Source organism: Diabrotica virgifera, chromosome 6, assembly GCF_917563875.1.
Source record: "Diabrotica virgifera virgifera chromosome 6, PGI_DIABVI_V3a".
NCBI lineage: Eukaryota > Metazoa > Arthropoda > Insecta > Coleoptera > Chrysomelidae > Diabrotica > Diabrotica virgifera.
In genome coordinates this window covers 233,067,698-233,084,790 of record NC_065448.1, presented here as the reverse complement: position 1 = coordinate 233,084,790, position 17,093 = coordinate 233,067,698, and the positions used below count along the sequence as shown (strand labels likewise).

Below are 17,093 nucleotides of genomic sequence, written 5' to 3'. Positions count from 1 at the left end.
AAAAAGTCACACCATTTTGAGCGTCGGGTTTGGGGGGGAGAGGGGGGAGAAATCGGTAAATATAAAAAGTTTCGAAAACCTCCACTTTTCACCCTCCGTAACTCTGGAACCGTTGATTTTATAACAATTATGTATCGAACCTTTTTTGTTTTAAATTTTATGTAGAACATTTTTCTATAGAACATTCCTTACGCTAAAGCATAGTTTTAGAAATATTGACGAGAAACGTAAAAAAACTACTAATTTACCGACTTCTCCCCCATCTCCCCCCAAACCGGACGCTCAAAATTGTGTAATATTTACTGAACAATATGTGGACCATATAGAACAATTTGGTGTTGAAGGAAAACTTTTACTTTGGATGTCTGGGTTAGGCCTTTTTTTGGACCAATTATACTATACTACCTCCGTAACTTTGGAACCGTTCATTTTAGAAGGGTTATGCATAGGGCCTTTTTTATTTCAAATTTAATGTAGAACAATTTTGTGTAGAAGGTTGTTCATGCTAAACCGCTTAGTTTTAGAAATATTGACGAAAAACGTAAAAAACTACGAATTTGCAGATTTCTCCCCCCTCTCTCTCCCAAACCCGACGCTCAAAATGGTGTGACCTTTTTCTGAACATTATGTGGACCATATAGAACAATTTGGTGTTGGAGGATAATTTTCACTTTGGATGTCTGGGTTTGGGTCTAACTATACCATACTAAGTAGGTATATTTTATAGATTGTATTTAACAGAATAATGCATCTGTTGTTCTGATTATTTATTGTTACAGTCACCTTTTTTGAATAATCATGTAACTTTTCCCGTTTGCTATATATTCAGCTATATTAGTCATCATGAAATTTTCATCATTTTCTATATTTTGAAGCATTTTCCGGCCTTCGAAACATGCCTGTTATTCTATGACTTCCATTAAAACTATCAGGTCATCCTTAGATTTTCACTTCATGTGCCAGTTCACTGATCTTTTTTACTTTTAAGAATGTTAATTCCGTTTAACCCCACGCTGGGGTTTGTTTTGGTTGGATCAGGGAGAGCAGCATATGTGCCTCCTGATGAGAGACTAATAAGTTTCGAAACCGGTAGGGGTGCTTGCAGCACTCTCTGATTGGACTAGAATATGGTTCGGCTGTGTTTTCGTTTTGCAACGAAATTGAAAATGGTTATTCATTTTTGATTTACATTTACTCTGTGTGGAGTATGAAGGGAACCATTCTCGTTGGAACTTTACCGCGCTGAGCAGATGGGACGTGAATTGTAAATTGTAAATTTCCCTCATCTTCCTTAGTCTCAGCATCCGTATGGCTTGCAAATTGTAGAAGCCTCGGAGGTGTAACCAGAGAAGGTTCCCATTGTTTTCATTCTGGTGGGGTGTAGAATAGCATTATGTTGTTTTATATGCCATTAGAGTGAAAACTTAGTCTTTTTGCCAGCAGTTGCCGCTAGGGCATCTATGCCATTTCGTTTGTTGCAATCCGGGACTGCACGCTGGGGTTTGTTTTGGTTGGATCAGGGAGAGCAGCATATGTGCCTCCTGATGAGAGACTAATAAGTTTCGAAACCGGTAGGGGTGCTTGCAGCACTCTCTGATTGGACTAGAATATGGTTCGGCTGTGTTTTCGTTTTGCAACGAAATTGAAAATGGTTATTCATTTTTGATTTACATTTACTCTGTGTGGATTATGAAGGGAACCATTCTCGTTGGAACTTTACCGCGCTGAGCAGATGGGACGTGGATTGTAAATTGTAGAATTCCCTCATCTTCCTTAGTCTCAGCATCCGTATGGCTTGCAAATTGAAGAAGCCTCGGAGGTGTAACCAGAGAAGGTTCCCATTGTTTTCATTCTGGTGGGGTGTAGAATAGCATTATGTTGTTTTATATGCCATTAGAGTAAAAATTTAGTCTTTAATGTTAATTAAGTATGAAGTATAAAAAGAAATATGATTTGTCACCGATTTTTTATTATGCACAAGCTATATACAAAAAAGAGCAGTAAAAAAATATAAATACAATATTCTACACTAATGCGCTGGACCATACACTGGCGATACGCCATTTACATTATTGGAACCACTGCTGCTAGGATCAAAACCTTGATTGTTTCCTCCATTTCTGTTACTATCTACTGAAGGGAACCCGTTGCTGGGCGCTCCAGTTCCATCCTTGTTGGTCTTGTACTTGATGAAGTAAACCTCTGGTTTGGACGCTAGAGTAGGAGCAGGCGCATTCAAATGGATCTCAGGATCTTCTGGTTTCTTCACCAATACGTAAACCAATGTTTTCTCTTGACCGGCACCCGATGGCACAACATGTGTCCTAGATGCTGACTGAGACGGAGCCTTGATGAAGATGATTTTGTGGTTTACTGGTGCAGCAGGAATATAAAGTTGTTTGGATTCTGCTTCTGGATCTGGAGGAGCAACGTATACATATACATGTTTCTGTTGTGGTACGGGTCCAAATGATGGTGAAGAGTTTGAATCAGAAAATTGACCGTTGTTATTGCTAGGACTGCCATAATTAGAGCTGGGTACGTTATTGAAGAGTGATCCGGTGTTAAGGGAGCCACTGTTAAGTCCATTGTTACCCAAATTGTTAAGTCCATTGTTACCAAAATTGTTTAAGTTAGATGAGGCCGAAGGGAAGAGAGATCCAGAAAGGCCAGGGGTGCCGTAGCTGCTACTTGGAATATTATTTAAGAAAGATCCAGAGTTTTGAGAACCTGATGAAAGTAAATTTCCTCCATTGTTGCCTAGTCCGAAGTTCCCGTTCCCAGAAATCTGGGATCCGCTATTTGGACTAGGGTAGTTGTATCCACCGTTCAATCCTGAGTTAACGCCATTTGACGAAGAAGATAAAAATGAACCAGAATTGTGTGAACTAGAAGTGGATCCATCATTAAATCCTGAATTGAAGTTTACATTTCTTGAAGCAGATGGTAGATTAAATCCAGAATTTGGATTTTGGTAGTTGTAACCACCGTTACCTCCTGAATTGAAATTAAGTGAATTCGACGATGATGAACCACCTAAGTCAGAACCACCTGGACGAGGATAGTTGTATCCTTGATTTAAGCCAGAATTTCCAAGAAAACCTGCCCCTACTACTGATCCTGAATTGTGGGAAGAGCTTGAGTCTAGACCATTATTAAATCCCGAGAAAGGATGCGAATTCGATGCACTGTGGTCCAATGAGTTGGATGGTCTTTGGTAGTTGTAGGGCCCCTGAGAGTACGATTGTGATACCGCCAGTAACAACACCTGAAATTGAATTTAAATAAATTAAACGAAGAAACTTAAGAAGCTAAAAACTAATACATAACATTAGTTCGATATAAAAAATAAGTTGAATATTATTAACCACAAAGTGTGTCGCTCTTCCGTCGATGTATCAAGGCCCAATTATTTTAGTTTATAAACCAAGAGCGGTAAGAGACCCAACCTTTTACAGTTCATCATGAGCATTCTTTTTCTTCTTCATGTTCCGTCCATTTGAATATATTCCGTTCCATTCATATTTGAATATAAAAAGTTGTATTGATATTTATACAGATACTTTTAGCATAAATCTATCTATAAGGATATCTATCTATCAATTTACAGTTATCATAATCTATATATCCATTTACAGTAAAAATGCTTTGTTATATTCACTCCCTCAACATCAATTTTGAAATCCGTTCAAGTGCCATGTATAAGGAATTGTTATGGAGTTACGAGGGAAGTTATTTCTTTTTTTTGTTCATGCTTCCGCCAAACGAAGTTTTTTATTGAAAAATTCTTAACACTCTAATTTATCTAACCTATGTGATACACATTAGGTAGAAACGCTCAACGCTTCATTGCATTTCGAAAAGAAGTTTGTGAAGATTGTCGACGTTTTAGAGAGCATCAGTACATGGAATTTATTGTTAAATAGCTTTAGGACTCCTAAATAATTGGTCCTAAATTGTTAGGACCACCATTCATTGTCGTGTTAAAGTTCATCAATAACATTTTCTCCTTCACAATTTTACTAAAAAACTTATTGCAAAAAGAATCATTAGATTTAATTTCTGCTAAAAACCTGATCGGTGATTTCCTTAAAACATTACAAAACAAAAGAAACAGTGCTCAGATTTAATTTTCAAAAGTTTGGGAAGACGTATAACTATTGGCCAACAAGCTACAACTATCCATAGCAAGACCACGTACATATTTTTAATCGTCAAACGAAACGAAAATTTTTACTTTATTGCCCCCTCTTTGCAAGGTTGCTGGATCCGCCGTTGATGATCTCCAATGTCCTTAAAAGATGAGGCACATGAAGAAGAAGAATTATTTAAAGTTCATTTCCTCTCCTTCTAGTTATTATTTATTGATTTGTTGCCATTTTCTTTTTCTCTCTTCTTTTTACTCGATATTCTTCAATACTGCTCCCAATCCTTCTATTGACCATTTTGAGATATGCGTCATTCTTCTTCTGTTTGGTTATTCTTTTGCGTGCTTCATCAAACTAGTTGTTTAGTTGATCTTTGGGTATCTCACTCAATACTTGCGGTATTTCGCAGAGTGTTTTTTTTTGTAAACTCCCATATTATTAAAAACTACATACAGTGCGGTGGAATAAATGTTGCCCCCTCCCCTGTTAACTTGTTTATTTTAAGAATATAAGCAAAACGCTCGGACAGGTCGATTTTGAAACTAACCATAGTGTATTATAGCATCAACGTTTCGAACTTTACGCGATCCCTCTTCAGGTGACAGCCATAACTTTGATTTTTTTAAATGGGAAAGTACATCATGTGACACCTCATTTAAAAGCTCTTAAAATACTGAGTTCAAAAATGTATAATACTTTAATCCTGTTTGAGAGCGTAGGCGAAAAATTTCGGTCGAATTCTTTCTAAATGCAATCATTTTTTTCGAATCCTGAAAAAACCAATAAATATTTTTGAAAAATTTAAACACAGAATGAAATATTACAGTATTCTCGATAGTCAAAGGCCCTGAGAACTCCTATAATGTTTATTTTAATAAGTCACAGTGGTGGAAAAAAGAAAAAATTTAGTGTGATTTATCATTCAAAAGAAACTTTTTGTTTATTCTAAGGGACTGTCAGCCCTCGGTAATAATCTTATCTTTCATTCTGCGTTTAAATTTTTCAAAAATAATTATTAGTTTTCTCAGAATTCGAAAAAAATAAATTCGTTTAAAAAGAGTTCGACTGAAATTTTGGGCCTGCGATCTCAAAAAGATTTAAAGTATTATACATTTTTGAAATCATTATTTTGAAAGCTGTTAAATAAGGTGTCACATGATGTACTTTACCATTTAAAAAAATCAAAGTTATGCCTGTCACCTGAAGAGGTATCGCGTAAAGTTCGAAACGTTGATACTATAATATACTATGGTTAGTTTAAAAATCGACCTGTCCGAGCGTTTTGCTTAGTTTCTTAAAATAAACAAGTTAACAGGGGGGGGGAGCAACACTTATTCCACCGCACTGTATATGTTTTATAATAACAGAAGCAAAATACAAAATGCTCTTATAGAAATTGCTGCGGAATTTGGCGGTGCTAACGAAGATATTGAAAAGATATCAATATTTGAAAATACACATAAATATAGAAGTAAAAAAAGAGAAGCTTTTATACTGCTAACGCGGTTTTGGGATTCGATCCCCGGCCTTCCGGTGTGAAACTTAGACATCCTACCGCCTGAGCTATCCGGCCTAATGAAAAAGATGAATAACTGTATAATAAGAAATACATTTTATCAAAAATGAATAAACCATTTTCAATTTCGTTGCAAAGCGAAAATACAGCCGCATCATATTCTAGTCCAATCAGAGAGTGCAGCAAGCACCTCTACCGGTTTCGAAACTTATTAGTCTCTCATCAGGAGGCACATATTCTGCACATCTCTCTGACCCAACCAGGACAAACCCCGGCGTGCAGTTACGGATTGCAACGAACAAAATGGCAGGGATGCCCTAGCGGCAACTGCTAGCAAAAGACTAAGTTTTCAATCTAATAGCACATAAAACAACACCAAAAAATGTTATACTACATTCTACCATATTGAAAAACAACTTCTTTTTTTAAATACATTTTATTCAAATCTATGGTAGATATGCTAAGAGATTTTGACCTTCGAGATGCCATCATTATAAACATGGCACACACAATAAGAAAATCGTCTTCATTGACCGTGTTCACTTTGATTTGAAAAGGCATACTTAATGGTAGAAACAGCACAAGCATAGTAAATTAATTTAGCAAATTCATTGGATAAAGCAGACTCAGTGAAAATGTACGTTTAAATACGAACAGAACATTGGATAAAAAAATTCTCATGAAGCTAATAAAGGAGAAAAATGACAGATATTCTAAAATACTATGCGAAAATCAAAATTATGTGTTGAATACTTTTATTGTCCAAATAAAAAACAACTCGGCAATTTTCAAAAAAAAATAGGGAAAAGCAAAAGAGATGTCAACCCAGAACTGGCTAATTGGCTCAGCCAAGGCCATCAAATTCACACAAAAAAAATGTCAACCCAGAAAAACATGAATATAATAAATAGCAAGTATGGGAGCAATACCCCAACCAAGATCCAAGGAAGAAAAAGAGTTTAAATTAAGTATATAGATATTTGAAGGTTCTAAAAAGTACATTTTTTTTTCTCTGATTCTGGCTTTGGTTTAGAACTAGAACCTTTAGTAGCCACGTAATTGTATAACTTATTACTAAGTCAGGGGAGTAATGTGTAGTGTGTGTGTTGAGTAAGTGTCTTGTTACCTTGCAAAGTCGACGTCATTGTCTTTGCAAAGAGACGCTAATTGTTTCCGAACGTCTGCGGTCCCTCCGGTGATAAAAAGTACATATATGAGGCTTTTCATTCAGCCTACTTACAAGCGTGTGACATAAAAAATGTTAAAGTCATTATAAATATTTATATGATAAAAAGCATCCCTTCTTCAAACTGTTTATATTTTTTTTCATTTTTTTTAATATACCTACCTTAAAAATGAAGCATCATATAATCCATTTCCATTGAATAACTTATAAACTATTTATTCGATCTGTTTGATATTTAGCACTTTTAGGCCTGGATCCCGCGTACCAAAAAAAAAAGTTGATTAATAGCAAGCTGAAAATTTGTTAATAGTTTAACGGTGTCTAGTCGGACAAACTTTGATGCACGGGAACACTGGAACAGGAGAAGTTTTAATTGTGGAACAGTTTAAAAATTTGGAACGTCAGATTACGAAAACGTCCCATGTATTTTGTTGGACAGAACATCCAATTGATTTGTTACCCTTTCATTAAACCCTCATGCAAAAATAAGACTGTTATTACTAACCAACATGATTCCTGTCATTTGACATGCTCTTCGTGTTCCACTCATGCCCAGTTGGTGATAAAATGGTCAAAATGCCCAGTTGGTGATAAACACCAGTCTGATTTTTGCATGAGAGTTTAATGAAATGGTAACAAATCAATTGGAAGTTCTGTCCGACAAAATACATGGAACGTTTTAGTACTCTGACGTTCCAAATTTTTAACTTGTTCCACAATTAAAACTTCCCCTGTTCCAGTGTTCCTATACTCCATCAAAGTTTGTCCGACTAGACACCGTTAAGCTATTAACAAATTTTCAGCTTGCTATTAATCAATTTTTTTGGTACGCCGGATCCATGTCTATTTAATAACTGATTAACAGCCACAATTTTGAATATTTATGTTAATTTGCAAAATTTGTCATTTTGCAAAAAAACAAAGTTATTTATAAATTAAATACAGCCAAAATAAGGGTTTTTTGTGATTATCTACTGTTTACTACTGGTCTACTGTTTACGTACTTATTTTAATTTTGAAATTCTCCGTATTACAGAATTTTTTATGATTTATATATTTTATTTAAACCATTTTTCTATAAGATGTGTTAGAAACGTTTTATAGGCAAGAACTATTTTTTCCAATTTTTATGATTGTTTAATAAAAAAAAACTAAAATTAGCTGTATGTCTTCACATAATTATCATCAGCTATCCCTTAATACCTTTTAAAACCTTAAAATCCCTTTAAAGTTTAAATCCCTTTACAAGATTTTTTCAGTTTTTTTTTTCTTGTCTGGTTTAGACCAGTCTATTGTGAAAAACTGTGAAAAAATCATTGATTTCATGTAAAAATCTTATACAGATAATTAATGGTTTTAAAAGGAGGCGGATCACAAATATGAAGGGTAGCTGATCACAAATCCGTGAAAACGTACAGCTGATTTTGTTTTGTTTTTTTAATATTCTTAAAAATTAAAAAAATATATACAGGGTGATTGATTAGTAGGGCAAAGCTCAATAGCTCCGCTATAGTAATAGATAGCAATAAAAGTTAATAACAAAAATTTTAGCCACCTTTGAGCTTCACATTACAAAATTAGTTAGAATGTTACAGGGTGTTCGATAACACAGTGGAAGACCTAACTTATGTTTTTTTAAATGGAACACCCTGTATTTTATTTTATATTCGAAATCCTGTTAACTTCTCCATCACAAAAATATAAAGGTTTGTAATGTTATACAGGGTATTTACAAAGTTATAACCAATTTTGTATGAAAATCGTAACAAGTTCAACTCCCTGTATAAATAAAAATAAGCACAACAGCAATGGTTTATTAATGCCATATTTTTTTATTTATTGTCAAAATTTTTAATAATTATTAATATTGCTAATTTTCTTTATATCAAATACAGGGTGAGTCAAAACGCAAGTACACTATTTTCTCAGTAATGTTAAATGGAACATCCTGTATTTTATATCATTATTGAAAAGTAACATTAACGTACTTTAATTTTTATATAATATTCCCTATGCCCAAATTGATTCGTTTTCGAGATATTTTCATTTTTCAGAGCAAATTATTTTAGGTGTTTAAATTTATCTAAATTTTAAGTAAGCCATGACTGAATTGACAATTATTGAAGATTACCGATTATCAATCCGGTAATAAATGTAACACTGTAGCACATAAAGAAATAAAAATAATTTATTAGTAATACATTTTACAAACAAAAACACAACCACTACATGCAACATTTTTGAAACAATTAAAAACTATCTTTTTATGTAAATGCAACAAATAAACAAAGAAAATTAGTAATAAATTTTACAAAAAACACACAAACACAAAATACAATATTTTGTGAAGACAATTAAACACTACTTTTGTATGTAAATGTAACAATGTAACAAATAAAAAGCGAAACATAATTTATCAGTAATACATTTTGCAAAAAAACATGTTTGAAAAAATTAGAAGCTACTTTTAATAAAATATTTTTAATATTTAATTACATAAGGTGTTCAAAATTATCTCCTAACACATTTATGTACGCCTAAAAACGATCATTGAATGAGCTACTTACTCTACGGAGCATTTGTAAACTAACACATCGAAATACACTTTGTATTCTATTTTTCATCTCATCCCTTGTTGTTGGAGGTATTTTATAAACTTCATTATTAACGTAACCCCAAAAAAATCGGTCCAGTTTATTAAATTCTCGTGATTTGGGTGGCAACGCTACTGGTCCATTGAAAAATGAAAATATCTCGAAAACTAATAAATTTAGACATAGGGAATGTTATCTAAAAATTGAAGTACGGTAATGGTACTTTTCAATAGTGATATAAAATATAGGGCGTTCCATTTAAAATGACTGAGAAAATAATGTACTTGCGTTTTGACTCACCCTGTATTTGATATAAAGAAAATTAGCAATATCGACCATTTTTGAAAATTTTGACAATACGTTAAAAAATATGGCATTAATAAACCATTGTTGTTTTGCTTATTTTTATTTATACAGGGAGTTGAACTTGTTACGATTTTCATATAAAATTGGTTATAACTTTGTAAATACCCTATATAACGTAACAAACCTTTATATTTTTGTGATGAAGAAGTTAACAGGATTTCGAATTTAAAATAAAATATAGGATGTTCTTTTTAAAAAAACATAAGTTGGGTCTGCCACTGTGTTATTGAACACCCTGTAACATTCTAACTAATTTTGTAATGTGAAGCTCAAAGATAGCTAAATTTTTTGTTATTAACTTTTATTGCTATCTATTACGATAGCGGAGCTATTGAGCTTTACCCTACTAATCAATCGCCCTGTACATATATACTTTTTCCCTATAAAACGTGTCTTTATACATTCTAGAAAAAAATGTTTCAAATAAAAATTGTAAATCATAAAAAGTTCTTTAATGTTGAGAAATAAAAATACGTAAATAATTGACCGAGATAATTGCAAAAAATCCATTATTTTTTGAGTAATTTATAAAAAAATTTTTGCACGACGGCAAATAATATAACTACTTGAAATTATGGCAATTAATGAAGGAGTATTAAAGTGAGCTAAATTTCCACCAGATTGACCAAAATAACAGATCTAATCCAAAGTATTGCCATGTTAAAATGGAACTAGGCAGGACACACGGAAGAATGGAAGACGACCGTTGTACGAAGCGACTTGTTGAATGAAGAGCAAGAGGAAATAAGAGAAGTAGATGCAGACCTCCAACAAGATGGACTGCTGACATCCAGCGAATGGCTGGTCACGAATAGATGCAAAAAACAACGAATAGAAATGAATGGATATACCTAACGGAGACTTACATCCGAAAATGGATGGAATAGTTGTTGATGATGATGATTATATTCAGGGCCCCCGCTACCATATGTGCAAAGTGTGCAATGCACACGGGCGCCATTCTTTAGGGGCGCCAAAACCCGAGGTAAAAATTTGAAAAAATTTGTAAAAAAAAACAAAAAAATCAAAAAAAAATTTAAAATAAAAGTTGAGAAATTAAATAGGATTAGGTGTAAATAGGAGAAAAAGAGGAGACAACCAGAATACTTCGGCCATATAATTAGAGGACCTAAATATCATCTACTTCGCCTAATGCAAGGAAATGTGGAGGGAAAGATATGGATTGGTCGAAAGAAACTTTCATGGTTGGGTAATATTAGGCAATGGTAAGGAACAACAGGAATTATTTCGCGCAGCAGCCGATAGAAAAAGGTTTCAGGAGCTTGTAAACATGATGACGGTCAACGTCTGAACACGGACACTCACCTAAAGAAGAAGGTATAAATACTTACACACGAAATTTGATTAGTATATCATCCAGTTATTTCTGATTACTATTTGCGAGAATATGTCAGAAGTCAGACATTTTGATTTATTTTATTATGATTTTATTCTGTTTGTTTCATTTTGATATTTTAGTCTACAAATAATAAATAGTCCCGGCTTTTGCTATGAATTAAAGAACCGCTTGGATTGTCATAAAATTTGGTGTACACATATCTAATATAACATGTCAAAGAAAAAAGTTATATTATGCCGATGTGTGCTATGCCCTGGAGGTGAGTTTCACCCCTTCTCTCTGGTGAACTTTTGTTCTATAGACTTTTTCGCTATGTCAATACCTTTCGAGTTATTTGTGAGTGAATAAGTATGTTCATTATTAACAAAAAACCCCGTTTTTAGACGGTTTTTCGGAAATAACTCAAAAAGTAAGTATTTTATCGAACAAATGAGCTTACAACAAAGTAAAAAAAATTGTTTATATAGGAAGTCTGTCAACCCAGTAGAAGCAAAGAATGAAAAGTTGGTTCTGATTCGTCAAATTCCAAATTGAATATTTCAACGTGAAATAACCAAAAAATTTTTTTGTACTTTTCGGCGAAAACGCATTACAACTTCTTTAAAGTGTTTAAAAAGAGCTTTACTTTTGTTTTTTAAAAAAGTCTCTAACATCAAAAGCAAGTTCCGCTCAAAATAAAGTTGTTCCCTTTTTATTTGGTAAAAAAAGATCGTAAAAATCACCCCCTAATTAGCACCCTAAATGGAATTACTCGTCACCGCTTTACCATTTACTTTATATGTATTGTTTATATATTTTGTTAGTTTTATTGGTTCACCGTGCTCATTTTTGAAAAAATTTCGTTTTAAAATAAAATGTTTGTTAATCTTGAAAATTCCTTAAAAAATTATTAGACCACAAATCTCAAGCAGTAAAAAAATGTAGGTTTGTATTTCTGAATATTTTGGATGTTTTGTATTGCTGTGAGACAAAAATTGGTTAAGATATGGCTGTTCAAAAGTTGCATACACTCGTGATTAGTGATTCGTTCAAGCCCTTTTAACTTTTCAAAAATAAACACTTTGAACCGATAAAACTTGAGATCATAAAACAACACATAATATAAGAAATGTAACTTGTGGTGAATCGGTAAAGATTAATTTGATTTGGGTTGGGATGCTAATTAAGGAGTAATTTTCACGATTTTTTTTACCAAAGAAAGGTACCAAGATTATTTTGAGCGTAACTTACTTTCTTTTGGTGTTACAAACTAAAAAAAAAACAAAAACAAAGGTTCTTTTAAACACTTTAAGATAATTTATAATGAGTGTCCCCCGATAAGTGCTTGATTTTTTGGTTGTTTCACATTGGTTGAAATATTCGATTTGGAATTTGACGAATCAGAACCTACTTTTCATTAGCTAAAACTCTGCTTCCACTGAGTCTACACAATATATACACAATTTTTTTTCACTTCTTTATAAGCTATATTTTTGCTAAGAATATTTATTCGATAAAATACTTACTTTTAAGTTTTTTGTGAAAAACCATCCAAAAACGTGTAACGTAACTCGAAACGAAAAACTCTATTGATCAAAAGTTGTTTAAAATTAGTAGTTTTATCCAATTACGGACTTTTTTTAACGTATATTTTTTCATCCCCGAGAAGGGGTAAAATTCACATCCAGGGCAAAAGCACACATCGGCACAATATCACTTTTTTCGTTCACATGTTAGTTATTTGTATGCCAAATGCGTCATGTCAATCCAAGCGGTTCTTTAAAATTCGGAGGTTTTGCAATATTTTACCTTGAGTGAATGGTCTATAAATTTCGGTTTTTTGCTTTACTTCACGCGCCTACCTGCCTACCTACTTTCAAAAAATAAATAAAAAAATATGATCCCAATTGCCTTAAGGGGCGACAAAATTCTTTTTTGCACACAGGCGCCAGTAACCCTTACGGCCCTTACGGGGGCCTTGATTATATTCCATAAATGTGATAGAAATATATTAAGGAGAGTATACGGAAAAATCCGTTATATTATAATTCATTTTTAATTATATTTTAATAATTAATAAAAAAAAAACAAAATAGAAAATGATCAAGAAATCAAATCACATCGACTAAGATGGGCAGGGCATGTGCACAGACTTCATAACGAGAGATTTGTGAGACTAGTATGCACTGGCGAAGCGTCCATGTAACCACTGTTACCATTGGTAACAGTTAAAAATCTTGCAAATAAATATGTATTTTATGACGATGAATAATTCCATTTATTATTTTATTTTATTTTTACCAATAGAAACATATTATGTGTTAATAGTACCTAATTCAGTAAATAGCCAGACACACGAAAATATTGGCGAGTTTATGTGACTCAGTTGCACTTTATTATATTCTGTTACCAGTCTCATTTTGGTATCTCGCTGTCGCTCGGGCGGCTCGGGACCGGCTAGTACTGAAAATTTTGAAGGAGCGATGGGCGTAAGCGCGCTGTGTATATCAGTAGGGCTGTTACCAGATTTAAATTTGCTAACAGTATCTATAATAAAAAGTGTGCGTGCAGTTCACCATGGATGAGTGTCGCTGCATAATCGATCAACTACTTGAAAAGTAATTTTGATTGAAAAATAAAATGAGATTATTGAAAATGAAAGACCTATTTTAAAAAATTTAAAAAAGGAATTTAAAAAATTAGCTCGATATTTTAAATTTAGTTGGTACAGTGAAAATCCTTGGTTATGTGGTTGCAAGAAAAATAGACTGTATTGTTGGCCATGTCTTCTGGTTTTTACAGAAAAATGGGTGGACCAGGTTCACGATTTAAATAGTTTTAGAGTTTTAAAAAAGAGACATGAAATTTCTCCGTTACCTACATGTAAGATGTATACCCAATTTGATTCAGCTTGGCAAAACAAGAATCAAAAGTTCTCTTAACCAAGCATTTAAAGCAAATATTGCTAAACATATAATGAGTTTGTTAAAAAAATACATAGGTACTCGTATATCCTTAGCTCACTTATAATAGATATGTACCGTATGTTTTTTGGCTGAACAAGAATTAGCGTTTCGTGGTCATTTTGAGGGAGACGGCTCTGACATTCGAGGCAATTACAGGGAATTGTTAACATTAATTGCCAAAAGAGAACAAAAATTTTGCCAATATCTAGAAACATCAACTGTTTTTTCGAGAGTTTCAAGTGATATACAAAATGATATTATTGAAGCTATATGTATATACATTTATCCATATCTTCATTTTTTTAAATAAGATTTTTTGCATCTGGTTTTGGTAACACTTTAGAAAAAGTCACGCGTCGCCACTGCTAGTATGGGATGAGATTCCGACAGGCAAAAGACCACTCGGACGCCCCAGAATGCGATGGAGAGATAACATCCAAGCAGATCTCTGAAAAATGAACATCCCATTTGACCCTAGGTTGATGGAAGACCGAAAAAATTGGAAAAACGTTGAAAATAAGGTTGAAAATGAGTATAAAAATGTGAAATGAGGCAGAATTACAAGCCAATTTAAAAAGTTTAAGATTGACGATAGGCTATTTTTGTTTAAAATAACTGGAATTATAGAAAAAAGCTATTATATGACTGAAAACTGAATCTTCTTTTGGTTGATATAAAAAAGTATAAGACAGCTTCTTCTAAATAAGTTGTTAAAAAACTAATATTAACGGTACATTCCATGTCAAATCACTCAGGCAAAAAATTTTGGATCTCCGATTTGTCTGAAAATTGGTATATAGCTTCTGCGGGACGTAAAAATAAGATATTTAAGGTCAAAAAATCTTCTTCTTCTTTTTTTCTCAAAATGTTATTTTATGCGATTTTACAGTGATTTGGTGTTTATTTAAACAAATTTGCATTTTCTGTCGTAAAGTATCAATGAAAAACATAATATTTTAATAGAAAGGTATCAAAAATATCATTAGTTATATGGCATTATAACAAGTTATTTTGAATCAAAACAAGTTTTTGATCAAATTTTATAGTGTAAAAAACGTTAAAATACCGTTTTTTACATTTTCCTCCATTTCCAAAATACATCATCATAGATTTGGCTGAAAATTTGCCCACAGATAGCCAAAAGATATAACTTTAAGTGGTTAGAAGGATTTGAATTATATTACAATACCAAAAAAGTTACATGCAGTAATATCAGACTCAAAAGTATATATTAGTCCAGTCGGGATAGCATTTGACCTTGAATGCCGAGCTGCCCAAAATTTTATTTTTCTGATCTTTAGGGGAGTCAATAGTAGCCTAAATTTAAAATCACGAATGAATTCCTCCGTTACGTTAGCCGCCATCTTGATTTTAAAGGAGAACCTGTTTTGCTCAATATCTCCGCCATTTTTAACTTTTCGACAAAAATGGTAGGAACTGAAGTTGTTTTAAATAAATCGGTTTTACAATTATTACAATTTCTTTTTAACAATTTTTGTCGTGAGGTCGATATTTTCGAGTTAATTATACTTACAGTAGACGCCTATATTTTTGACTATAATATTGCATGTAACTTTTTTGGTATTGTAATATAATTCAAATCCTTCTCACTACTTAAAGAATCTATGTTTTGTCTATCTGTGGGCAAATTTTCAGCCAAATCGAATATGATGTATTTTGGAAATGGAGAAAAATGTAAAAACGGTATTTTAATGTTTTCTACACTATAAAATTTGATCAAAAGCTTGTTTTGAATCAAAGTAACTTATTATAATGCCATATAATGACATTTTTGAGTCCCTTCTATTAAAATATTATGTTTTCCATTGATATTTTACGATAGAAAATGCAAATTTGTATAAATAAACACCAAATCACTGTAAAATCGCATAAAATAACATTTTTAAAAAAAAAGAAGAAGATTTTTTGACCTTAAATATCTTATTTTTACGTCCCGCAGAAGCTATATACCAATTTTCAGACAAATCGGAGGTCCAAAATTTTTTTTGCTCCAAAATTGAGTGATTTGAAATGGAATGGACCTAACACTGAATTATAAAAAATCGTAGAACAAATCAGAACGAATAATTAAAACATTAATAGTGTAAAGAAATCCGGTGTAAAGAATGATAGATATACATAACTAATAGACATTACGGAAAACAGAAAACAAAAAGTTCTGCATAGTTCTGGGGAAAAGCTCAAAGAAAAAACAGATCTGACGTTATTATTATATATCAAATGTGCAGATATAAATAAAACTTGGACGGTAAAAACTAGTACTAGCGGAATAAATTAGTAAGAAACAAAAAAATTAATTAAAGAGCTCCACGTAAACAAATTGTGTCATTACAGTCTTTTTTGCAAACGTTTGATCGCTCTACAGGTTGGTATCTTTAGGACTACCACTGCTATGATTGCATAATTGATAAAGAACGTGTACCTACTTTTTGGGGAATTTAGAAAAATACAAATTCTTGTTAAAGTCGAAACAATAAACGTGACACCGATTTAAAGGAATAATGTATGGCAAATATTTACCAAACTTTAAAGTTCTTAATGACGCACTAGAAAACTGTTTTTTTTTTTTTAGACAAAGTAAACTAAGTATATGAAAGCTGTACTTACTATTAACGACGTCTTCATCTTGCTGGATGATTGTACTCTATTGATATTTTTTTTAGTCAGTAGTTATATAGTAATCCTACCACTAATGCGTCTACAACAAATGCCGGAGACTTGAAAACATGTAAATGAGGTGCATATGGATTTTCATCATATTTCTGTATATATTAATTTTAAATACCATCAATATACCTAGTTCCAATGACAAGTTGGTAAAATTTATTAAATTCCTATTTATATGCATTCGTATAATTTAATTGTTGTCTAGTGAAACAATATGGATATGAGCTGAGAACACCATAACGGCTTAATCAATTCAGATATGCAATAATAGACAGTCAAATTTCAATACG

The 17,093-nt window shown here is 32.6% G+C and overlaps 1 protein-coding gene across 1 annotated transcript; it reads right to left on the bottom strand.

The window, feature by feature from the left end:
- Positions 1–1,949: 1,949 nt before the first annotated feature.
- LOC114339441 (uncharacterized PPE family protein PPE40-like) lies at positions 1,950–16,859 on the bottom strand. The gene is made up of 2 exons (XM_028290102.2): positions 16,744–16,859; positions 1,950–3,268 (listed from the first exon to the last, which is right to left on the bottom strand). Exons 1-2 carry the CDS (start codon positions 16,759–16,761, stop codon positions 2,030–2,032), a joined length of 1,257 nt encoding a protein of 418 aa, XP_028145903.1. The 5' UTR covers positions 16,762–16,859; the 3' UTR covers positions 1,950–2,029.
- Positions 16,860–17,093: the final 234 nt, after the last annotated feature.